This window comes from Pristis pectinata, chromosome 4 (assembly GCF_009764475.1).
Source record: "Pristis pectinata isolate sPriPec2 chromosome 4, sPriPec2.1.pri, whole genome shotgun sequence".
Classification (NCBI taxonomy): domain Eukaryota; kingdom Metazoa; phylum Chordata; class Chondrichthyes; order Rhinopristiformes; family Pristidae; genus Pristis; species Pristis pectinata.
The window spans coordinates 30,680,225-30,706,061 of record NC_067408.1 but is presented as its reverse complement, the minus strand read 5'-3'; the positions used below and the strand labels follow the sequence as shown (position 1 = coordinate 30,706,061).

Below are 25,837 nucleotides of genomic sequence, written 5' to 3'. Positions count from 1 at the left end.
TTGACTTCTGCAAAAGACTACTGTTGAACATTTTTATACGACAAGAAATATGTGGATGTTTTTACAGTTTAACAATCCAGTGTTATAGTATATTTACATAATGTAGGTCAACCTGATGGACATTTGCAGCATAAGCCCTAAATTTAACTCGGGATATATTTGGAGCTGGGCATTTACATCTGTGTTTGAGAACCTGTGCACTTCTAGCCCTCTGTACTATCTGAATTCAGCAGAAAGCTGATGGCATGAGTGAGAAATTGAGCAGGATATCAGCAGTACAAGGGAACAGTTCCCAAACAGTCATTTGTTTTGAGGGAGATGAGTGTGAAGTAGTTTTTCCATGCAGATTGAGGCAGAAAAGGGCAGGAAATATCTATGAGTAGGGAGACCCAACCTTCTCTTTCTGGACATTCTTGGTCCTCCTGTTCCGCAAGGAAAATTATTTGGGCCTCTGCCCACCTGATGCTGATTTCTGCCAACGTTGTCACACTGCTGTGTTGGATCTCCCCTTTGCATTACTGATAGTGTCATCAGGATCCAGGTTTCACATTTTCTATTGTCTGGGACAAATGGCTTCCAACCTCTGGGGAAACCTGGCAGATAAAATAGTGCAAGATGACAATGCAATGCCCTCACCCATTGCAGGTATATTAATAGCCATTTGATGTATATGGATAAGATTAAAACACAGTCTAAAACTGTAGCATGTCTTGCACTTTGGAAGGTATTATTCTTTGCACTTGAACAGCCCCTGAAAAATTTTATCTCAATATATCTTTAATTTTTCAACAATTTAAATGAGCAAAATTAAATTCAGAGAGATGAGCTTTGAAATCCTGCCTTCTATGCACTTTAACCAGATTCTGCTGACCTTAGTTTGTGTTACTTTTCTTTTTCCTTATGGATGGCAGCTTTAATTTCACACCACAACACAGGGAGATAAGGAACCATCTATTAGAATTTGATAGTAAACTCTCACTCTTGTTAAGCATCTCATCTGGCTTGAAATGAAACCTATCTGTTGCTTTTTCTTAAAAGCAAATAACTTCAGCTTCATGAGTTTAAATAGGTTTGCAGTCTGTCTCGCTGGTTGATCATCAATCTAACTTTAAACATATTCTCGGTTAACAGCTTAGCCCTCACCAAGAGTATTTGCATTACTTAGTACAAAGAGCAGTTGAGCAGCTTGGTTTCACATGCTCAGTGTGTCTGCATTTATCTTATAACTAACTCAGTCACATGCAGGCATCAGCCAGTCTACTCTTATATAAGCAGCGCACCCACGTACAACCAACAGTCATATGCCACCACCTTGGTTTGGGAGAAGCAGACGGTTCAATAAAAGACAGGGGAAATCCAGTTGCAAATCCTTACCCTGGTATTTGCAGCCAGTGCAGTCAGTCACATTTGACTGAGTTACACATATCCAACTGATGGCCTAACTGAGCCACCAGTCAGTCAAAGTGCAGACAGCAGATGGTCTAGCTGCACACAGATTTAGATAGCAGCCAACCCACTTACACGTACACACATTAAGTTCAGTCATATACATATTCAACAGCCAATCTATTCACATGTAATAAATTACCAACCCAGTCAAGTCCAGAGTGCAGCCATTCTGCTAACAGTTTGGCTAAATCCATGTAGATTACAGCCAAAACTAGCGGTAGCCAAGCACAAGGAGCGGAAGTCTTTAACCTCCCTCCATGTCCGAGTGACTCAGGATTAAGTAAATTTAGAGCCTATTGTATAAATTATTCTGTTTTTTTTTCTGTTATCCTTAAACAAATCCTTAATAGCATAATCAAAGTCTGTAACAACATATAAAGAGCAAATTTGCAAAGGAATTTTTTAAAATGTAGGAACAAATTTAATTGAACTTTGCATATGATTCGCATTATAGTTGTACTTTCAATTTGTGCAACTTGATCAATATTCAGTTCAGGGAACTCAGCTCAGAGATGTTCACAACCATTAACTTTGTTTCTTTCTCCCTTTTCCGGCCTTCCAAAGCTCATCCCAGTCTTCCAATAATTGCAGCCGGAACCCCTGATTTGAGTTCCATCCTTCACCCATTCTTTGTAAGCTATTCTCTTGATCTCTTCCGCAGTCCCTATTTGACAGGTCAACTACTGCTCCTGGCTGTATTTGTTTCATCCATTCTTTCCACTGTCCTGCCTCTAATTTCTCTTTTGCTATGTTATGGAGAGTGTTTTGGTCTCTCAACTTCATAGGTTCTTCTCAGAAATTTCCTGCTTTTCTTGCACCGATGACATTGCTTTGGCCTAGTCATAAATGATGTATTCTTTGACATTAGTCACATAGTGTTATCCTTATTGTCTTCGGTTTGTTTTGTTGGCATTAATCATAGTTGGATGTGACACCCTATTCATTGCCTCTTCTCTGTTATGCATGCATACCAATGTGCAGCCACTGAATCTCTGGTTTTGCCATCTCTTTCCCTCCTATTCATTGCCATTGCCACTGTCACTGCTCCCTCATCAATTCAATCATATCTATTTATTTTTCTTCAATGATCTGCTGTCCTTGTATTGTAATAAATGTAGTGCCATCTCATGGCACTACAGCAGCTGCAGCATCAAATATTTCCGGGCCAGATGATACCGCCAAGATGGAAGATGACCATATTGGCAGGCTGGTGAGTAACTTATAATGTGACTTACCGAGAACCTATAAAATGTGCAAGTAGTACTCTTTATCGGGGGGGGGGGGGGGGGGGGGGGGGGAGGAGGAAGAAAGAACGGCTACTGGAGACATGATAACACAACACTTAAGATACAGAATGTGTTTGGTTCCATAGAAGTGCCAGCAATATATAACTCTTATCATTCTTAACTCCATAACAACTTTGGATCTGCCATCAAGTCTTGTTTAGTCAATATTTTCTTCAGATCAACACTGGAAATTTGAAGCTGTGCCGTTTTGATGATCAGCATACACATTACAAACTTAAAGTAGACTCCATTTTGTTTCCTGGCTCAGGATTCTGTTATGGCCCAAGCTGCGCTTCAAACTCTCAATTCTCTGTTATCAAGACTTTTTATTTCCAACCTTGCAGCACAGTCTACTTCACACATACTTCATTCCCTTTACTGCTTTTTTTCCCACTTGCATGTTCAAGATAGTCTTACTGAATTTTATCCATGCTCTATAAATTCTACTTTGTTGAAAATGCAGTTGCCTGTGCCTTGTTATCCACAAAGAGCCATATGTTCATCATTCTTGTCTTCACTAACATTCAAATGGTCTCATCTTCTCAGATTAACTTTAAAAATCCGCATATTAAAATTACTCTTTACTCATTGCACCCAACATCTGAAACCTCCTCCAGACCCACTTTTGCAGGTCTATAAATATAGCAATAAGAGAAAGTGGTAGACTTGCCAAGGGACTGATTCTATCTCAATGTGGATCATTCATGGTGAAGTATGCAGCAATAACCTGGAGAAGGATCTCCTAATTTTTCCTTTCTCTGTTGCTAAATATCTCAGTATTAGAATAGAATTAAATGAATGGAGGGTTTGGGGACTTCAGAGATAGGAACCCTCAAGAGCGTGGAGGGATTTAAACGAGGATGGAAATTTTAAGATTCAGTTGTTGCTTGACCAGAAGTCAGCGTATGTCTGAAGTACAAGAGTGAGGAGTAATCAGGATTCTGCACAAGTTAGGATGCTTTTGGCAAAGATCTGGATGATCTCATTTTTATGAAAAAGGGAAGGTGAGAGGCTAGCCAGGAGCAAGTTGGAAGAATCAACTCTAGAAGTAACGCAGGAATAGATGAGGGTGTCAGCAGCAATTTTCACTTTAAGGTTGATTACTTGGAAGAGATGCCAATGAGCACCTGATGCCAATGGAACTATGCTCCAATATAAAGCATTGCCTTCAGAAGAGGAGTGTAATAAATGCAAAAAAAAACTCAAGTGTAGCAAGTAAATTAATTTTCATTATGAATTACGTCAACAATCTAAACAGCTAATGGTGGTTAAAAATTGAACTTGTATTTTGTGATTTATTTTCTCCCTCTAGTCTGAATACCAGTATCTACAAAAAGCACCTGACATAAATATCTCCTTGAATTGAAAGAATAAACGGTAAGTGAATAGTGTTAGCACACAGAGTTCATCACCAGCTGTGTGATTTGTGCAGATTTTCATATTTTCTTGCACCATGTGAGGTGAACACTTGGTCCATCGAGTCTATGATAGCTCTTAGAGCAATCCCATTGATTCCACGTATTTCTCTGTGAGCTACTGTCTTTCGCACATCTATTATCTCCACCCTACTGCTCCTACAACCCACCTACACACGTGTAATTTCACAGTATCCAATATGTCTTTGGGAGGAAGCACATATGGTCACAGAAAATGTGAAAAACTCCACACAGACATCACTGGAGATCAAGTTCGAACCCAGGTCGCTGGAGTTGTGAAGCAGCAGCACTAACTGCTGTGCTACCTCCTAATTTTATGATTATGAAACCACGTCCAACAGTATCAACAAAATTTCAAAAACACTATTTGAAATAAACAAGTGTCTTATGTAAAATGTAACTGGAAGTCAGCTGAATGTCTGTCTTTTTAAATTAGTACATTTATGAACAAAATTATTCATGTTTCAAAATCTCTCAACATTTTTGCATAAATTCGTTTGTTTTTATATACACTAGGATTAAGGTTCCAAGGATGCCAGAGTGGCATCATAAATACATGGGTCAGAACTTCTGATTTCACAAAAATTTTAAAGATGGAGTCATTTAAAAATGAGAGTGTGCCTGCAGCCATATCACCACAATGAAAGTATGTTTCCATCGCCACCCCAAACTCGTGTCTGCCATTTGGACAACCTTGTGTCATACCACTTGTCCCACTTTCCTGGCCTCCAATTCCCTGGCTGAACCTGCTGTCTTATTCTTTGTTCAGGACTAGTTACTAGGATTAGTGAGGGTTACACCACCTGTCCCCCTCCTTGATCTGTATAATTGATAACATTTTTGTTGGGAGGGGCCTTGCACAAACTAAAAGATTTGATCAGGGCAAACTTGCATTCTGGTTTTCTTGGAACAGATATAGAAATTCAGTTACAGCTATGATGATCGATCCTTCCTTGTACAGCTTTAGTCCTCTCTTTAGCCCATATCTCGCAGATGTGAGATCCTTGCTCTCAGAGGCCTTGGTCAGATCCCATCTGGAGTATTGTATCCAGCTTTGGACTCTCTACTTCAAGAAAGATACCACGGAGGATCTTCCACTTACTGGTGAACCACCTGAGTTTATTAATCCCCTCTGTTGGAGCCCAGTTTTTCCTACAGCAGGCCCCAGGGTTCAATGTTCCATTGGGAAGCCAATTCCTAGCGGATTGGATTGGCCCTGTGCTGAGGGCAGATATCAGGTGGCACTCCCTGGACTGCCTAGACAACCAGTTCTCCAAATGTAAAACAATGTAAATCCCAAGTGCATAATTGAAGACAGGTGGGGTAAAAGGTTGGACCTATCAGGAGCTTTCTCTGTCCTGAGTTAAGCAGATTAAAGAAGAGCAGGCCTGTTGGCTTCTCAGTGGAATTCCAAGGTCAGTGCTCCTGGAGAAGACGCACCACAGATTCATGATGATAATAACTGAAGCATAAACTTTTTTTTCCCCTTGAGTTTAGAAAGCCAAGGCTGATCCTATCAAGGTGTTTAAAATGATGAAGGGATTTGGTAGAGTAGATAAAGAGAAGCTATTTCCTCTTGTGGTGGAATCCAAAATAAGGTGAGCGGGGGAGGGGAGAGAGTATAATCTTAAATTAGAACCAGTTTAGTGTTTAAATAGGAAATGCTTCTTCACACAAATGTAGAATTCTTAAACTGTCTTTACCAAAATGCATGTTAAATAAATAACTATTTTTGAATTTGGGGGAAAAAAAACACTTAAACTATTTTAGAAGAATGGGTGAAAAAGGAGTATCATAGTGGGTGTATAAGATTTTGGCTGGGGAAACAAACTTAGTTTTAGTATCAAGTTTATACTTCCTGTAGCAAGCAGGTTATTGGTATTTGCAAAGGTTGAAGCCAGAGTACTCAGCAAAGGAAATAGAGGATTTGAAAAGTAGGAAAATTGAAAGGGATTGTCAGGGCTTACATTTCAATAAACTGGAAGACAAAAGCTGGTGGAGGCTGGATTAAATTCAAAAATGAAATCAATTTTAAAGCAAAATTTTTAAAAAGCCTTTGGCAAGTTAAACCAACAATTTAATGTATTTCTAAATTGTACCAAACTTTAGGATAGCCTCTTTTAGGAGAGGGGGGAAAAAAACTCTAACTATTTTGGTGGGAACTCTGCCAGTATCCTGCAATAACTTGCAAGAGAATACCAGAACCTGCCAGAAAATGACAAGGACTCAGATCTGTTGAGACCCAACACTTGGTTTTTTTTACTAGGCCTCAAGTCTGGTTGCAGAATTTGCTGGGATGGTATGTAGTTTCTTTGCTGATCTTAATTTTGCCCCTTTACCAAGCGCTGACTGGCAGATGTTTCAAATATATAAGCAATATTGAGGAAATTACAATTCTAATAAGTCTCTAACGGACCTCAGGATCTTTTAGACCATGTAAACATTGGACATACATGAGCTGTTGCCTGAAAAGGAAAAGTCCAGTCAAGCAATTGAACGATGTTTTGGGCACCACACTACTGCAATTGGAGATCAGCTATTTAGTATTGACATTTTCTGGAATAAACTTTTTTTGTGTATGTGCAGACCTCAGATTTCATCCTTGTATGTAGAATTGTAATATTGCGACATGACTTGTATGTATAATTCTAATACTACAGCAAGGCTTGTACATAGAATTCCATTATCTCTGCTTGGTTTTACTCTGTTTTATGCTATGCTACTTTTCCCTCCCTCTTTAAAATGAACTCATATGAAAGTTATCAAGACAAAATACCAACAAAATTCTGTTCAATAAAAACACTTGCACAAAATGTTGTAAACATTCAGCAGGTCAGGCAACGTCTGTGGAAAGAGAACCAGAGCTAATGTTTCAGGTCAAAGACCCTTCATCAGAATTTTTTTCTAGTTTTCCAGTTCTGATGAAGGGTCTTTGACCAAAAACATTAACTCATTTTATCTTTCCACAGATGCTGCCTGACCTGTTGAGTGTTTCCAACATTGTTCAATTATTACCTTGTTAAGTTGTGATTATCAGGATTAGCTGCACTTAATGAGTTTTTGCAAATTTTTCATGCTTTTGCCATTCTTTATTTGTATTTTGACAGGATAATACACTGCTCAGTAATATTCTCAGTGAAAGAGACTTGAAATTTTGATGGCTAACATTGGATGCAGATGCTGCAAGAAGTAAAAAGAAATTATTCTGATTGCAAAATGGAAACTAACTCTGTTACATTGTGGAAAAAATGGTTACTTGTTCAAGGTTCCTTTCCAATTTAGAAATAACAAGTTCATCTACATCTTTAATCACTTTGTCATTGTTTTAAATCTATGGTATTTTCAACTGGGATACCTACCCTTGTGTTAAAACACTGAAGTTTTTTTCATTGCTTAGTGAAAATTTACATCAGTGAAGGAGTTTCATTTGCATCCTTGTTTACAGTCATTTCAGTTATAAAGGAATCTTTGAAGTTGCATTGAGAGTAGGATTAAGTGAAAAATGTTTATGTGGGGAAAAAAGTTTACACATGATCTTTCATTGTCAAAAAATTGGGAAGAAATTGTTTATTTTAAGAAAAATGTTCATGCCGTATCTCAAATTTTATTTTATCATCTATTTTTAAATTTATTAGGGCTGGCAACTTTTTTCAAGTATAACAGATCAAAATACATTTTAATGATAACTAGCAGGAGGACATCATGTATACCTTTTCTCTTATTTTGCTGATGGTAATCTTGATGTCATGTAACATTGAAATGATATTTCATTCTAATAATCATGATTAAAATACAATTAATCATAGAGTAATACAGCATGGAAACAGGCCCTTCGGCCCAACTGGTCCATGCTGACCACACCATCCTCCCTGATAGTCCCAGTTGCCCATGTTCGGCCCATAACCCTCCAAGCCCCTCCCCTCCGTGTACCTATCCAAATCCCTCTTGAATGTTGCAATTGTACCCACCTCGACTATCTCCTCTGGCAGCTTATTTCAGGTACTTACTACCCTCTGTGTAAAGAAGTTACCTCTCAGGTCTCTTTTAAATTTCTCCCCACTTATCATGTATCTGTGTGGCTAAGAATTTTTGGGGGCAAGTCTGCCTTAGTGCCAAACTGGAGTTCCCACTTTCAATCGCAGAAATAAAGGTAAATTTCTTTTCATTAATTCATTTCCTGGTATCTGAATGTCACTGGCAAGGATAGTGTTTATTGCCCATTCCACATTTTACTTGGTGATGGTGAGCTACTGGTGTCTTTCTGGTGAAGGTACTTTCACACATGATCAATAATTCAAATCATTAGTATTTATTATTCCACTGGGGGTTCTGAAGATGAGAAATGCTTGTGTTTCACATAATCTAAATCATCATAAATTTGTTGCTGTGAGAACTATTTTAATTTAAAAAAAATTGAAAGGAGAATCTATTGGACAGTATACTTTGTGCTGTTTCACTTTGGGCCTGAACTAGAAACTGAATTGAAGGAATTAACATTGTCTTAGCACACTTCCTGCAGGAGCAAGTTCATAACATGAAACCTCTGATCTAGAACTGATTAATACTGAATTGACTTCCAAGTCAATAGCTCCACAATAAACAAAATGTGTGGCCTGAGCATCCATTGTCTTGCTCTGATAGGTACACCTTGACAAAAAAGTATACTGTCAGTTTTCATCTAAAGGATCAGAGAAAAGAGAAAAATGAATGACATGTTAACTAGTTTTTTTTGTGAATATATGTACAATCTGAATCAATTTATGGCAGAAACAGTTCAGTGCAGCGAAGTTTCAAATTTTTCATTTAAAAAAGGGAAAGAAAGCATGTCTGAAATTTTAAAAAATAATGTAGAGAAATGATACACAGACCAGCAAATGAAAATAAAGTACAACTAAATGAGTTCAAAAAGGGTGATTTCTCATTAATACTGAAAATATCAACTTACATTTATACTGCACCTTTCATGTTATAAAATACCCTAAAGCAATTCAGAGGAATATTGTCAAACAATTTGATATTTAGCATATTGGAAAGTATTAGGATAAGTTTTGAATCAAAGGATATGTTATAAGGAGCAGCTTAAATGAAGAAAAAGATAGAGAATCTGAGAGGATTAATGTAGAATTAGTGTAAAAGAATGCTTGATAGTAGGTATGGGCACCATGGGCTGAAATACCTGTTTCCATTGCTGTATCTCTCTATGACTCTAAGGTGTAGGTTGGGGAAGTTGAGCAGAAATTTGGGCCCACACACCTGAAGGCATAGTTGAATAATTAAAATCAGGGTGCCCAAGAGTCCAAAACTGGAAGAGAGTAGAGATATTAAAGCATAATAGAATTGCAGGAGGTTGTCGAATAAAGTAAGCAAGCACAGGGGTTACTTGTGAACTGAAGTTGGTTTGAGTTAGTAATGGTTAGTAGAATTTTTGATGAGATTAAATTTGTGGACATTTAAGCAATAGAGGTCAGGAGAACATTGAAATAGTAGCAAGGGAGGGAGATGTTCAATTTCAACAAGACCTTAACTAGCTTGAATCTAGAATATTCTGCATAATTTAGGTGACATTTTAAGAATGACATGTAAACCCCATACATTTACCAGGATGTTACAAAGGAAGAGGAACTCGCCTGTGAAGAGACAATTAAAGACTTTAGACTTTTTTAAAAACTTGATCTGCTGATAAAGGTCTTCCAAGTTATGAAGGGGCATAAGAAAACAGTTATTGTTTCCAATAATATGGCATTGATTGGGCACAAATTTAATTTAATCATAAAACAATTGAAGTTTAGGAAAAGATGTACAATGAGTGGTAGGTAGAATATGGAATTCTCAGCCACGTGATTGCAGCAATTTACAAATTATCTTAAAGGGAATTAATTGTGTTTTTTGGAAAGGAAAAGTATTGAAATATACGAAGGAAAGGTGGGAGGGATAAAAATAAATGGACTAAATGGCATGAAGAGAAAAATACCAGTGTGGATGTTTAAATTTATGGCTTCCTTTCTGTGATTCTATGTACAATTCTACATATGCACTTTTAACCTATTGTCTTTGATCAGCAAACTTTCAAGAACCAGAATATGCTCTCAGGAGAGAAAGTATACTTTTTTTCTGCTGCGAAATTTCTTCATAATGTCTTATTTTAGCCATATGACTGTCATGTATTTTTTTTAAAAATCTTTTTGTTTGCAGTGTATCAATTAATCACTGTTGTTTACATCTATATTTGTGAATAGATTTTCAGTTTGATTTGCCAAAATATTGCATATATATCAGCAGAATCAGTAAGTTTCTTATGATGCTTTGCTCCTTTGTTAATGTTAATTATTCCGAGCCTTTTAGTTGCAAAAGCAGTTTGGTCAGTGGGTTCTTGTATAACCGTGTGTAACCATGTGAAGTACAGTTAAACCTCAATAATCCAGCATCCAATTGTTCAGAAATTCTGATGGTTCAGCATCGAGCCCATGTATTAGTTCAGAGTGTGAGCTGGAGGTCCATGGTGCAGGCAGGCTGTGCGGCCAGAATAGGGTCTGGAACGTCTTCTCTTTATGCTGGCTAGCTTCCCTCTTCACTCTCAGTCTTGATGTGGGGTGGGGTCTCAACCCAAAACGCCAACAATTCCTTTCCCCACAGATGATGCTCAACTGTTGAGTTTCTCCAGCAGTTTTTTTTTGCATCAGGAACATGGGTAGGATTGCAGCTAGAAGCAGAATTTTATATTTCCTGCTCTATTTAAACTCACTGGGTTCACTGGAAAATTTATTATACCAATGTGTAAATGTAAAGAGTGAAATAAGTGTGTATTTGTGTACTAATAGGAGTAATTTCTGCTACTTTGGCATCACCAAGGTCTAAGGGTGCCAGATTATCGGAGGTTTACTGTATATGGTATACATATTTTTTGTTCTAATTTGCACTCTGATTTAATAAAACGTAATAAAAATGTCAAAGATCCGCTATCGTTACTTGCTTCATTTTTTGGAATCAAATCTTATATTGGAATCTAATCACATTCTGCAATGTTACAGAGGTAAGAACAGAAAATGCTGAGCGAGGCAGGCAGCAACCGTAGAGTAGAAACAGAGTTGATGTTTCAGATCAGTGACCCTTCCACAGAACTGGAGGACTGAGAAAGTGAGTGTGTTAAATTGTGGAGGGGGAAAGGGGTGGAGAGAACAAAGGGAAAGTTTGTGATAGGGTACAGATTAAGGTTGTCCAGATGACACACTTTTTTTTAGTGGCCATCTAGGAAACAGAAATGGATGTTTACAAATTATAGCTGATCTGTGCGGACTGTGTAAATAGAGGAAGGAAGTGAGGACAGAGAGAGAGGAAAGAAATGGTGAAATGTAGAATAAGACAGTCACTGGAAATACTCAGCAAATCAGGTAGCTTCCATGGAGAGAGAAAGAAACTGAATTAATGTTACAGGTGGCTGGTCTTGTTTCAGAACAGGACACAAACAGGAAAGGTTGACAATCCAAAATTGTTGAGTTCAGTATCAAATCTCGAGGGCTGCAACCCCGTCACCACCTTGGTCCAGATATATAGCAAAGAGCTGAATTCCTGACCTGAGGTAAGAGTGACTGATTTCAAAGATAAATTCCAAATCTTTCAGAACTCTGGGATCTACATCCCAGAGTTCTGAAAGATTTGCAGAAAGTGGATGTTAAGGCTATGTTCCAAAATTCCACAGATTCTGGAATATTTCTGTGGATTGGAGGGTAGTAAAAATGACCCCACTCTTTAAGAAAGGGGGAAGAAAAAAAACAATGAACTACTGACAAGTTAGCCTGGCATCAGTATTAGGGAAAATGTTGGATTCTATAATTAAGGATACATTATCAAGATATTTAGAAACTATTTATATGATTGAGCAGAGGTGACATGGATTTATGAAAGGAAAATCATATTTGAGAAATCTACTGGCGTTCTTTGAGTATGTATTTAGTAAAGTGGATGTGCTGCATTTGGCTTTTCAAAAGGTCCTATAATAAGAGATTGAACTGGAATTGGGAATAATATACCCATTTGGATTGAGTGTTATTTAATGGATAGAAAACAAGGAGTGGGAATAAATAGTTCCTTGGGTTGGCAGGAGGTGATTAGTGTGGTACCAAACAGAACATTTCCAAAGTTCGCTGATGACACAAAACAAAATATGAATGTGAGTCATGAAGAGGATACAAAAAAGCATCAAAGGGGTATAGATGAGCTATGTGAGTGGCTATCAACATTGGAACTGGAAATACAATGTGGAAAATGTCAAAATATTCATGAGTAGAAAAAAAACATGCTATATATTTTTTTAATGATGAGGGATTGGGAAGTGTTAATATGCAAAGGGACTTGGCATTGCTTGTCCCCACTTCATTAAAAATTATCATCTGGGTAGTAAGGAAGGTAAATTGTATGGTACTTTCTTACTAATAGATCTGAATACAAGAATAAAGATATCTTATACAATTATATAGTGTCTTGCTGGGTCCAGTTCTGGAGTATTGAGTGCCGTTTTGGTCTCCCTATCTATAAAAAAATTATGTACTTGCTATGGAAGGAATGCTGTGAAGATTCACCAGACTTGTACTATATTCTTATGGAGCTTGACAGGTTACGTATAGAGAGGATTTTTCCCCTGACTGAGAAAGAATTAAGGGTCTTAGTCTCAAAATAAGGGTTAGGGCGTTTAGAACTTCCTCACTCAAAGGATAGTAAATCTTTGGAATTCTCTACCTCTGTTCAAAACTAAGATTGACAGACATTTGGATATTAGAAGAATCTAGACACATGGGGATAGAGCAGGAAAATAAAAGTAGATCAGCCAGAGTCTTGAATGGTGGACAGGCTTAAGGGTGGCCCACTCGTGGTCCTGTTTCTTATATTCTCATGTTTAGTGGATCTGCCATGCTGCTAAAATAGCACAAATTCAGGGATTAAAATAGATGAGTCTGACATGGCAGTTGGTTGGCTTGAAAGGGTGTGTCAGACTGTTTGATTACCTAATGGCACGAGGAACTAAAGAAGTGCTTTCCTAACTTTGGGCAGGTATCTTTGTCATTGACAATTAAAAAATATGGATGTTGAAATCAATGGGTAAGTTTGCTGAATATAACCAACTTTCCTCTTGTATAACTGATGAGAAATAAAGCTACAAAATAATGACAAAGGGCACTTAATCTCTAGATGTCAGTGACAGTGGCCTAGGTTTTCTTGTTCACATTGCTTTCCCTTTAAACACCAATTATGTCAGCTGAACTTTCATTCTACCATTTTGTGCCATTAGTTGTTAGTAATTATGATAAGATTGATGTCCAGATAATCAATTGAGTTGATTTGGGGCTTGTTCACAATTTGAAACTGGCTATGAAAGAAGTCAAACAAAGTAGAAAGTGCATTGATCAGTTTCAAATGAGCTTCACCCAGCCCTAGGACATTAGATTGGGATGGGCAAGTGGTCAAATAAAAGCATAACAGGCAATCAAAAATGGCACAGTATTCTCCACTTTCTATTTCCCAATATGTAGGCATACAGAACAGCAGAGAGAAGACAGTGTACTTGAGGTGTTCGTACAGAACACTTCCCCGAACTCTAAGCTAACAGGTTTGGAAAGAAGAGAAAATACGAAGAACTCCTAGACAGGTCAGGCTACCCACCAAGTGTTTCTTGGCCTCCTGCCAGTAATCACATTTCCATATCTGCAGAGATGAAATTACTCACTTTGGCAGACCTTGCACTGGAAAGTGTGCCAATAAATTACTGATGGCAACACAACATACAGGGAATGCCTGACTAGCTGTTACACTGGATGGTCCTTCAAAAATACTCCAATCACAGCATGTCTTGCTTCAGAAGGTTTTACACAATAAAAACAATCAGTACCTAATGGTGAATAATTGGTAAACTCTCCAAGATATTAAACAATGTTTCTTTACATCCTGGCACATGTAATTGGCAGTAAGTGTGAGAACATTTTTTCAGAACTCTGGGTCAGCAGAGCAACAAAATTAGTGAATGTGTTACAATGGCAGAAGCACCTGCCATATGTTGTAAGATTGACAGTAATGGACAACTCTGGGCTGAAATTAGCTGTGTTGCTGCAATGGACATGCTGAAGTACTAATTTATGAAGATGATGAACAGAAGATAACCTTCCTCACATTACTACTTCACGAACCACTGCATTGACTTTGATAGTAATCATAACTAGTTGGGTGTTAAGCTGTTGCAATAGCTTCTTACATGCACGCACTTAAGGTTTTCTTTCTCTTACTTTTGCCTGCCTTCACTTACTCATCTGCCCTTTCCACAATGACAGGTATTGCAAACAGGTCAAAATTTTTAAGCAGTGATGTGTGGTAGGTAAAATAACACTCATCAATACCGCCCACACACACACACTCATCAACAACCTCCACACATCAACAGAGCCCCACCAAACTCAGAAACGTCCCTCCATGCGCACACTGCTAACAAGTGTTCAGGTGCAATAAGTAGTTAGTAAGGTGAATGAAATGTTAGACTTCAATGCAAGAGGATTTGAGTACAGGAATAAGGATGCCTTGCTGCAGCTATACAAGCCTTGTTGAGAGCCTACATGGAGTTCCTTGTACAGTTTTTGTCTTTGTATCTGAGGAAAGATGTTCTTGCCACTGACTATGATGGCAGCATTGACATATGAGGAGATATTGGGTTGGTTAGGCTATATTCACTGGAGTAGAAAAGAATGGTAGGGGATCTCTTCCAAAACCAACAGAAATAGACAAACTGGATATGTGGGGGGAATTCCTGATGGCTGGAAAATCCAGAACCAGGGTCACAGCCTTAGAATATAGGGTATACCATTTAGAACCAGGATCAGGAGAAATTTCACAAGAGGGTGGTTGACCTGTAGAATTCTCTACTGCAGAAGGCAGTGGAGGCCAAGTCATCAAATATATTAAGCAGACAGATATATTTCTTAATGCCAAAGGGATCAAAGGATATGGGGAGAAGGTGGGACCAGGATGCTTAAGTCAATGATCATCCATGATCATGTTGATTGGTGGAGTAGGATGGAGTTTACTCCTGATCCTATCTTTCTATGTTTCAACCATTGCTGAATAACTGTTGATACTCCCCCTGAACTCATCACCATCCCCATACACACGTAGCAACATACATCCAACACTCGTTACCACATAATATATGCATCAAACTCAGTCACATCCCCCACATTCAATAAAAACCCTATATACATCAACACCTCTCAATTCATCAATATGTAGATATTAAGAAAGAGGATGTGCTGGAGCTTTTGGAAAGCATCAAGTTGGATAAGTTGCCGGGACCGGATGAGATGTACCCCAGGCTACTGTGAGAGGCAAGGGAGGAGAATGCTGAGCCTCTGGCGATGATCTTTGCATCATTAATGGGGACAGGAGAGGTTGTGGAGGATTGGAGGGTTGCAGATGTTGTTCCTTTATTCAAGAAAGGGAGTAGAGATAGCCCAGGAAATTATAGACCAGTGAGTCTTACTTCAGTGGTTGGTAAGTTGATGGAGAAGATCCTGAGAGGCAGGATTTATGAACATTTGGACAGGTATAATATGAGTAGAAATAGTCAGCATGGCATTGTCAAGGGCAGGTCCTGCCTTACGAGCCTGATTGAATTTTTTGAGGATGTGACTAAACACATTGATGAAGCAAGAGCAGTAGATGTAGCGTATATGGATTTCAGCAAGGCGTTTGATAAGGTACCCCATGCAAGGCTTATTGAGAAAGTAAGGAGGCATGGGATCCAAGGGGACATTGCTTTGTGGATCCAGAACTGGCTTGCCCACAGAAGGCAAAGAGTGGTTGTTGACGGGTCATATTCTACATGGAGGTCGGTGACCAGTGGTGTGCCTCAGGGATCTGTTCTGGGACCCTTACTCTTCGTGATTTTTATAAATGACCTGGATGAGGAAGTGGAGGGACGGGTTAGCAAGTGTGCTGATGACACAAAGGTTGGAGGTGTTGTGGATAGTGTGGAGGGCAGTCAGAGGTTACAGCGGGACATAGATAGACTGCAAAACTGGGCTGAGAAGTGGCAGATGGAGTTCGACCCAGATAAGTGTGAAGTGGTTCATTTTGGTAGGTCAAATATGATGGCAGAATATAGTATTAATGGTAAGGCTCTTGGCAATGTGGAGGATCAGAGGGATCTTGGGGTCTGAGTCCATAGGACGCTCAAAGCAGCAGCACAGGTTGACTCAGTGGTTAAAAAGGCATACGGTGCATTGTCCTTCATCAATCGTGGAATTGAATTTAGGAGCCGAGAGGTATTGTTGCAGCTATGTAGGACCCTCCTCAGACCCCACTTGGAGTACTGTGCTCAGTTCTGGTCGCCTCACTACAGGTAGGATGTGGAAGCCATAGAAAGGGTGCAGGAGAGATTTACAAGGATGTTGCCTGGATTGGGGAGCATGCCTTATGAAAGCAGGTTGAGTGAACCCGGCCTTTTCTCCTTGGAGTGGCAGAGGATGAGAGGTGACCTGATAGAGGTATATAAGATGTTAAGAGGCATTGATCGTGTGGATAGTCAGAGGCTTTTTCCCGGGGCTGAAATAGTTGCCACAAGAGGACACAGGGTTAAGGTGCTGGGGAGTAGGTACAGAGAAGATATCAGGGGTAAGTTTTTTGACTCAGAGAGTGGTGAGTGCATGGAATGGGCTGCCAGCAACGGTGGTGGAGGCGGATACGATAGGGTCGTTTAACAGACTTTTGGATAGGTATGTGGAGCTTAGAAAAATAGAGGACTATGGGTAAGCCTAGTAATTTCTAAGGTAGAGACATGTTCGGCACAACTTTGTGGGCTGAAGGGCCTGTGTTGTGCTATAGGTTTTCTAGGTTTCTAACCCTCACACTGTTCTACGTCCCACACTTACTCATCAACACCCATCACATTCCTCAACACCTCCGATCGCCATTAACAGCCCCCCCATCAATGCACCCCACCCACATGCAGAAACATCCCCACAGACTCATCACCTCCATTCATCAACATCCCTATACCTGCCATACTTATCAGCACACCCCTCACTCATCAATATCCCCCACATTTAATTACACACCCATACTCTCAGCTACACCCTTCACACTTGATGAGACCTTAGGGTCATTGGTTAAGTATTCGCCATTAGTGAGTCCATGGGAGGACCAACTGACACCCAAACCACCAACTAACTGCTCCTCCAGAGACCAAAACTCTGGGAATCAGTGACTCTGACTTTATCCTGACTCCACTGCCCTGGAGGCTGGTGGTGTAGTGATCCAACAATGATGAACGTTGGACATTTGCACCATACCCCATACAAATGCCTGAAATGTCTTGATCAATCAGGAGGAACCTTGTCCTCATCAACCATGAGGACCTTTTGGCATGGTTAATGGAGCCAAATAGATCCTTAGCTCCTCTTGGTTGACCTTTGGGTGTGGTACAGGGCCCACTAGATGCTCAGCTCCTCTGGGTTGATGAGAATCTTTTCATATTGTTTCATATTTTCCCAAATACATTTATATTTCAAAAGATGTTTGAAGTAATTTGAGATGCTTAAAAAAATAAAAGCAATAAAAATGCAACTACTATATTCTTATAATTCATTGCATCTTCTCTTCAATGGTACCTTTTCCATTCTTTTCCATTGTTATTTTAGTACCCTCTTCCTGTGTATAAAGAAGAAAGAAATTCTGGGGAATGGTGCATTTTTGAATCTAAAGTACTTCCCCCAGAAGAGTTTTATGTTTAGTTTCTTTGCGATGGGATTAGAGGCACACTTACCTTTTTTAAACTGAAAGCTGCTTCAATATTCAACTATCCAACATTGCCCATTTGTTCAAACAGCTGAGCTCCACCACATCTTTCACCTTGGTTCAGAGAAAAAAAATGGACGAGAGTTTCAATTGCAAGACTTAGTCACTGCAATTTTGAATCTTTAGCTGCGTTCTCCCATAGCTCATAGCACCAGTAACTGTACAGTGGAAATAGAGTATGAAACCATCTCTCAGATTGGTGGCATGTCCTCAACCCCTCCTGACCCCCTAGAAAACCTGCTTTGGCATCTGATGAATTGATTTGGTTGGCAGCTGGGATTTCTTAACCCTATGACAGTCACTCTGGAAAATGAGTGCCTTCTTGTTCACTGATGCTCTTGAAACTGCTCCTAGGTTGCCCTGGGCATATACAGTCCTTTGAAATGATAAAGATTTTTGCAAGGATGTCACTTTCCATTTATTCTTTCATGAGTCATGGCTCCTTCTTCTGGCTGCAAAGGCAGTTTCTCTGCTCTGGGTTAGAGTGGAATTTCCAGAAGCACCCTCAAAGAAAAAGAAAGTTTGATGGGAAAGTCCTTTAAATGTTTAGGATATTCTTCAGTGGTTGCAGGGGTTTTTGAAATTGACTTAAAAGAGCAGGATTTTAATAACCATTACAAAAAGAGTTTCTAAATCTTTCTCAAGTGTTAGAGGAGGGGGACTCATGATGCCTTGAGATTTTGCTGGAAGGGATGACACTGATGTGATTTGGCCATGGTCTATGGGTGCAAGAATTGATGATACCCTGAGAGAGATGATAACAGCATCATATGTCTTAAAACATAAATTGATTCTGATTTGCATTTATTAATAAGACTCCCATCTGCTTCTTGCAAGAGTTTTGACCTAGATCAAAATCAACCAAAATTCAGAATTTGTGGAAACCAAATAAGTATGGAACTTCAAATGTGTGCACTTTTTTGATCATAAAACTACAATTTTTAATGTTCAAATAAGGTAAGAGGGGCATGAAAGTCACCCCCTATATTTTTTCATAAAAGATTTGAATTTTTCATACACATTTACAAGTCGGTTTTCTTTCTGAGTGAAGCACAAAAAGCAATTGTTTTGAAGAAGCTGGTTATGTGCAATAGCCTATCCAGTTGTTAACAAATATCTTAATTACCACACTGAGAATTAGTTTATTTGAATAATTGCTCTTGAAGAAATTAAACTCTGAGGTGACTAGAGACTTGCTAATGTGTTCAATTTTTTGGAGTAGGCCTCAAATCTATGACATCCTAACTCAGAGGGGAATGTGTTAACTCAGAGCCAAGGTGATTATTATTAACTGCTTATGAACATATTTACATTGTGTTTGGGTTCATTCTGTATGATGAATCCAATGAACGAAAACTCAATGTCTTTAAGAAAAAGTTGGATTCATGTTTAGAATGCAACTTTCATGGGTCTGCTGTGTGTTTTGAGCTCTTGCTATTTTAAATTGAAGCTTCAAGATCTGCCTTCATTTTATACCACATAATTTACTGTCTTCAAAGTGCCCAGGTCAGTCAAACCTAATCACTATTTATAATCTAAATTTTATTTAAGATTTGTACTTTGAGTACATGCTGGTAGTTAAATTCTCAAATATTTATAGATTCAGCAATGTAAGGGAACTATTGCACCCTATCCTGCAAATGCAGTTCCTCCTCTTCCGGTCAGAGATGCCGATAATAAGACATCAACTCTTCAATATCTGTAATATTTGTTAGATATTAAAGAAGAATTATATTCATATGCAAAGGAGATTATTGAGAAATTAGGGAGACTCTCAGTATGGCAGATAAATGGTAGCAATGAGTTTCTGCAAAAAGCTATTGTGTAATGTTTTAATTACCGCAGAAGGATATTGATGTCAGCAATATGACAACTTAAACCCAAGAAGCATATTCTGAAACACCCATATATGAAACATAGAAAAGTTAACAAGTGGTAATGGTAAGCAAGTTAGGTGGCAAGTTTTATTTTAACAGCTATTGAAATCCACATTTCTGTTTTGTTTTGAATGCTCTGTCATATCAAGTGGTAGGTCTTCTTACCAAAAGAACTACATATTTCCCTGTGACATTGTAAATCTACCGTAAAACCAAGGGATCCAGCTTATATATTGACCAGGGTATGGACAATACAATACAAATGGCTACAAAGATTGCTTGATTCAGTATGGATTGGACAGAGAGGATCATCATTAGGGAAAATAGAGGAGATTGTGAAATAAACTGCGTGCACATAAAGTGCAAGTTTGACTCACTTGGTAGTCAAAAGATTTGTGGCTTCAACCTCCATTAAATTATTGTAATGTTTTCAACCTCTGCTCTCCTAATTTGGATTATGGCACAGGATTTAATTATTCATCCAATGTGTACAAACAATTTTTCTTGGTGGGTGCAAGATTGAGCATTTAATTTAGAATGAGACTTTAAGTGTAATGTTGAGAGAATGGAACATTGTGAGGAGTGCCATCTTCAGCTATGAAGGAAAATTGCATTCAGGTGGTTGTGAATGATCTATTGCTTTAATTGAAGAAGCTAGAGTGTTCTTTTGGTATCCAGAATATCATTCTGATCCCATTAAAAACAAATTAACTGTACATTTGTTTGATTGTCTGTTTGTGGTTTCTTATTGCTTAGACAAATTGGCTGCAGCATTTGCTTAAAGAACTGTGATTGCACTACAAAAATAATTCATTTGACATAAGCCTTTAGGGATCTCCTGAGGATATACTATAAACAAGCCAGAAAGGAAGGCATATATTTTTGTAGCACCTGTCAAGATGTCCCAAAGTGTTTTCCAGCCAATTAAAATACTTTTCAGAAGTATAATCACCATTTTAGGAGATACAGAGAAGGGGGGTGACTTAGCTATAGTACACAAACACATTGGAGTAGAGAGTATATTCCGGGATTCTGTTGACTTGTGGATGATGTGGTCTGCCCACCAGAACTGTTTGAATGCGTTCTAGCTTGAATGGTGGGGATGTTAGCTTGGGAGAGGATGCTGCTGTGAGTTCACTTACCCTGCCAAAGGATTTGCAGGAATTTGTGCAGACAGCATGGATGCTATTCTCCACAATTCCATTAACTTTACCCAAAAAATACAATAGCATTGGAGGCAGTCCAAAAGAGATTCATCACCCTTATTCTTGGGAAGGAGAGAACTGACCTATCAAGAGAGGCACAGGGGTTGAGTCTGTATTGTTTGAAGTTTAGAAGAATAAGGGGACCTTATTGAGAAAGGGATCTTGACAGGGTTGATGTTGAGATGTTTTCACTAATGGAAGAGTCTCGAAGGACGGGACATAGTTACATTTAAAATGGAGATATGTGGAAGTTCATTTATGCAGAGTGTTGTAAATCTCTGGAATTCTCTACATGAAAGGCTAGATTATTTTAAATATTTAAGGTGGAAGTAGATAACTCTTAAAAAGACTTGGGGAACTGACACAGAAGAGGAGCTGAGACTAGCATATAAGCCATGATCATACTGAATGGTGGGGCCTGGTGGCCTACTCCTGCACCTGTTTTCTTGTGTTCTTGTGCTAGGTTGGAAGTGGTTTAGGAATGGGTTAAGTTTTCTGTCAGGTGGAACAGAGCATGCAGCAATGGTCTGAGAGATTTAACAATTACCATGAAAACAACATTAAAAATCTAAGAAGAAGAAAAGGAAGATTGTCAAATTCGTGATGGGTAATATAATGAAATACCCGACAGTGTTAATCTTTATAGTCAGATGTTAGTTGATCTGTGCAGATGGTGTGTAATCCATAATATAAGGGAAAAAAGGTTAAGAATGAAAAGCCATGATCTTGACATGCTGCTTGTGGCTAAACTGTTTAAAGTTTCTATATTTGAAAAGTTTAAGTGACTTTTTTTTGTTAATGCTTTTTGGCATTTGAGATTTTTCAATAAAACTGCAGTCCATCAAAATATAATAGCACGGGGAATCAGTGTTAGACAACTCACTACAGAAAAACTGTATAGCTAGTTTAGATACAGGACAAAGTAGGATCAACATGAATAGTGCTATGAACAATGAGTGTACAATAGCAGAGGCAATCACAGCAGCAATCAGAATGTAATGTTAATCCCAGGCCAGCAAGCATTTTACGCTCTTCACTATGGTTGTAAAGGTCAGTCTCTTTCTCCCTGGTAGAAATGCAAATGTGTTGTAATATAATTGGCTTCTGTGTGGACAGTTGAGTGGTAAAATGTATGCTGTGCTATAAATCCTTCAAATCAGAACCTGCTTTATTCAGTTTCCATAGAGTTGGTTGATCTCAGCTAGACCCACTTGAATAAGTCTTGGAGATTTTCACATTAGAATATTTATAAACCCAGCGATCCCATTCCTAATCATTACTCAAACCCAAGGAATTTTGACCAGAAATTCCAGTTGAGGAAAAATGGAGTCAGGAATTACACCCTCCAGTTTTGAATGGACTGCAAATATTTTTTGTACATACAAGTCCTCCCTGGGTTACGAACGCACTACTTATGGACTCCCCATCTGTATGACCGAACATTTGGGAGACCAGTGGGTTGGATGGGGATGGATTTGCCAACTGCTGCAGGCATCTGCTTGCCGGGAAGTATGGGGCATTTCCATGTGCCTTCCCCCTCCCGCAGAGCTGCAAAAATTGGGTGCTGGGTCAAGCCAAGCAGAGCTGGGACCAGTGAGCTGACTTGCTCACTCACCGAGTCGGTGAGGCCAGCTCATGGCCACTCTTTCCGTGGCTGCTCACTCCCTCGTCATAGTTGCTTCTATGATGCTCTCCAACACAGTTTTTATTCATTTCCAACTTACAAACAGTTCTCAGGAATGGAACATTGCAGTTACCCGGGGACTGCCTGTAATCATGCAAAATGGGCTTTTACAGGCTTCCAAGATAATCAAAAGTCATTAGTATCAAGAGATGAAAGTATTAAGGAGAGAATTCTGGTGTATCCAGGTTGCAGCAAATCAAACATTAATTTAGCAATTTATAATTTCTTGAGCAGATGAGATGAAACTGACTTGGAATAAGTCTTGGACTAGAGGGCAGAGTCTAAAATATAGTGCCCAGGCCTTTCCAGGAGTAAACTTAGGAAATACTTCTGAACAAAATTATATCAATTTGGAACACTTTTCCACAGACAGCTGTTTGATGCTTAAATGTCAAAATTGCTAAATTTAAATCTGAGATTGAAAGATTTTTGAAAACTAAAGATATTAATGGATACATGGGAAAGGCAGGCATACAGCATTAGTGTAAAGGCCAACCATCACACTGAATAGTGCAGGAGGCTCAAGGACAAAAAAAATGGCCTGTGGGGCAAATTTGATGTGTAGCAAGTCTTGGCCTAGCTTATTGGTGTGAAGGATAAAGCAAATTTGCAGGGAAGTTGCAAAGATGTGCAAAAGCAATAATGGGGGATGTATATATCCAAATATAGACTGGAATAGCAATGATGCGAGGAACAAAGATGGGAAGGAGTTTCTGATCCATGGTCATTATGTTTCAGGCCCAACAAGAAAGGCAGTGATGCTGTATATGGAAGCAAAAATCATAATATCATTTAAATTCACCACAGCTATCTTAAAGGATATAGACTAATCAGAGATAAAAATTGTCACTGGGAAATGGGCCAATTTTAATCAGATGAGAACAGATCTAGCCTGGATAAATTGGAATTTAAGGAGACCAAAAAAATGTAATTGAACAATGCAAGACCTTTAGGGTGAAGAGTTTCAGCTACTGTCTAGATATATTCCCATGAGGGAGAGGGTAGGGAGATTAATGCCAGAATTTCATGGATGATTAAAAAGATAGAACATAAAATAGAACAGGCAAACAAGAACATGTGAAAGATGCTAGGTTGTTAACACATATGAGAATTGGTCTCATTACAGAAAGTTCAGACAGGGAAGTACGAAAGGAAATAAGGGACTCAAAGACAGAGCATGAGGAAAGATGGGAAACAAACATAAAAAGAAATCCAAAAATATTCCATAGGCAGGTTAACAGTAAAAGGTTTTAAGACAAGAGGAGGAGCTGATCAGAAACCAAAAAGGAAATTTACTCACGGAGGCAGTGGGAATGGTCAGAGTACTAAATGAGTACTTTATATATGACTTCACCAAGGAACATGATGCTTCTGGAGTTTCAGCAAAGGAATATGTCATCGAAATTCCAGAGGGCCAAAAATTGATAAGGAGGTGGTACTAGAAAGCCTGGCTGCACTTGGTTGATAAAACACCCGATTAAAATGGGATGCATCCTAAGTTGCTGAGGGAAGTTAAGAAAGGAAATTGCAGAGGCTATAGCCATGGTCTTCCAAACACATTCAGAGATGGTACTTGAGGAATGGAAAACTGCAAACGATACACACCCTTGTTCACTTTTGGAGGGCAGATCACAGAGATAGAAGAAGGAATTATTGGGCAGGGGATGTGGTTGGGTTGGAGAAAGAAAGTGATCTGGAAAGATGGTTGATCAGTGAATGGATCAAGACCTATGGGAGTGTACTAGTTAAGTGAGGGTCAAAACGTGGAGTGTATAAAAGAGAAGATTGGGGAAGTTCAGATATATGATCCTCCTGACGGTTGGACAGATGAGATAATGGAATGGGGAGGCTTAAGAACATTGGCAGTGAGATGCAGGGGTATGGATATGAAAAAATCTCCAAGATAGAAACACTGACCTCCAGATATATACCTTGAGGAAGATGGACTCTCTGTCAGTTGCCCAAGGAGAGACCCAAACTAATGCTATAAACAGTCAACTGGTTAAGGCTTGCTGCACCATTTACAAACCTGGTATGCATGGTAGAATTTTGCTGAAGTATCATCAAAAGAACATTGTGCACCATTTGATGCCACTGTGGATGCCAGGCAGACTCTGTGCATTAGCAGCCCACAAATGGCCACAGCATAAAAGAATGGGCACCCCCAGGCAAAATGGTCTACCCCAGTTCCCATGTACCTCTACAATAAAATTATCAGTATTTCATCACAATTTGTGTGAACACTGGGTTCTTGCATAAGATATATGCTCTATGATCAACCAGAGGAATCACATGAGTAAAACTAATTACAGCTTACCATTGCAAAAGAAACATCACAAAGCCTTCAAGAAAGAGTTGTCCTGATCTTCTGCAGTAAAATTTGGCTTTTAATGCACCAAATTTACAAATTAAGAAATTTCTTTACATCAAACCCTTTAAAGATAATACGATAGTTCTACACTACAGTATACACAAAAGAAACCTAATGATGTAATGAGGTACACTTTACGATACAGGAAAGTGTTTAATTCTGTATGCAGCCTCCACTGTACAAAATAGCCTCAACTCATCGTAAAGTGCATGGCAAAATGTTGTCTTTATGCAAACCAAATAAAGTGCGTACAAGAGGTTCTCAGACCTCATACCATCAGAACTTCCTCAAGTGTCCTTTACATAAACAAATAGTCCAGTAGCTAATCTTACATCCTGTATATAGCAAGAATTTAAATCATTTTATGAGCAAGAACTCAGAAGTGCTGTGACTTGGACAGCTGACTTTCACGGCAGGTTTAGGCTTCCATTGTCAGACAACAGAAGCTAACACCTTCAGGGTTTATGTATGCAAGATATATATTTATTGAAATCTTCAACATGTTAATTGTATTTTATTTCTTGCAATTAGAATTAGTTTGCATGGCTCAAAGACAAAACTACTCTTAAGTGGCAGATCAGTTAAACAGTGCTTTCAGTCATGCAAGTCTAAGATATCCTTTATCACCAGCTCTCATAAGAGAAATATTCGTGAATATGATCATTATAGTACAGCTCTATTCCACTTGCCTCACTTTCG

General features: G+C 38.8%; 1 protein-coding gene across 1 annotated transcript in view; it reads left to right on the top strand.

Moving 5' to 3' along the window:
- Nucleotides 1-11,108, top strand: part of LOC127569184 (electrogenic sodium bicarbonate cotransporter 1-like) — a 93,435-nt gene extending 82,327 nt beyond the window's left edge. The window contains 3 exon segments of the mRNA XM_052013578.1: nt 2,568-2,659; nt 4,048-4,112; nt 7,279-11,108. Coding sequence (XP_051869538.1) covers nt 2,568-2,659; nt 4,048-4,084 — 129 coding nt within the window. The 3' untranslated portion in view covers nt 4,085-4,112; nt 7,279-11,108.
- Nucleotides 11,109-25,837: the final 14,729 nt, after the last annotated feature.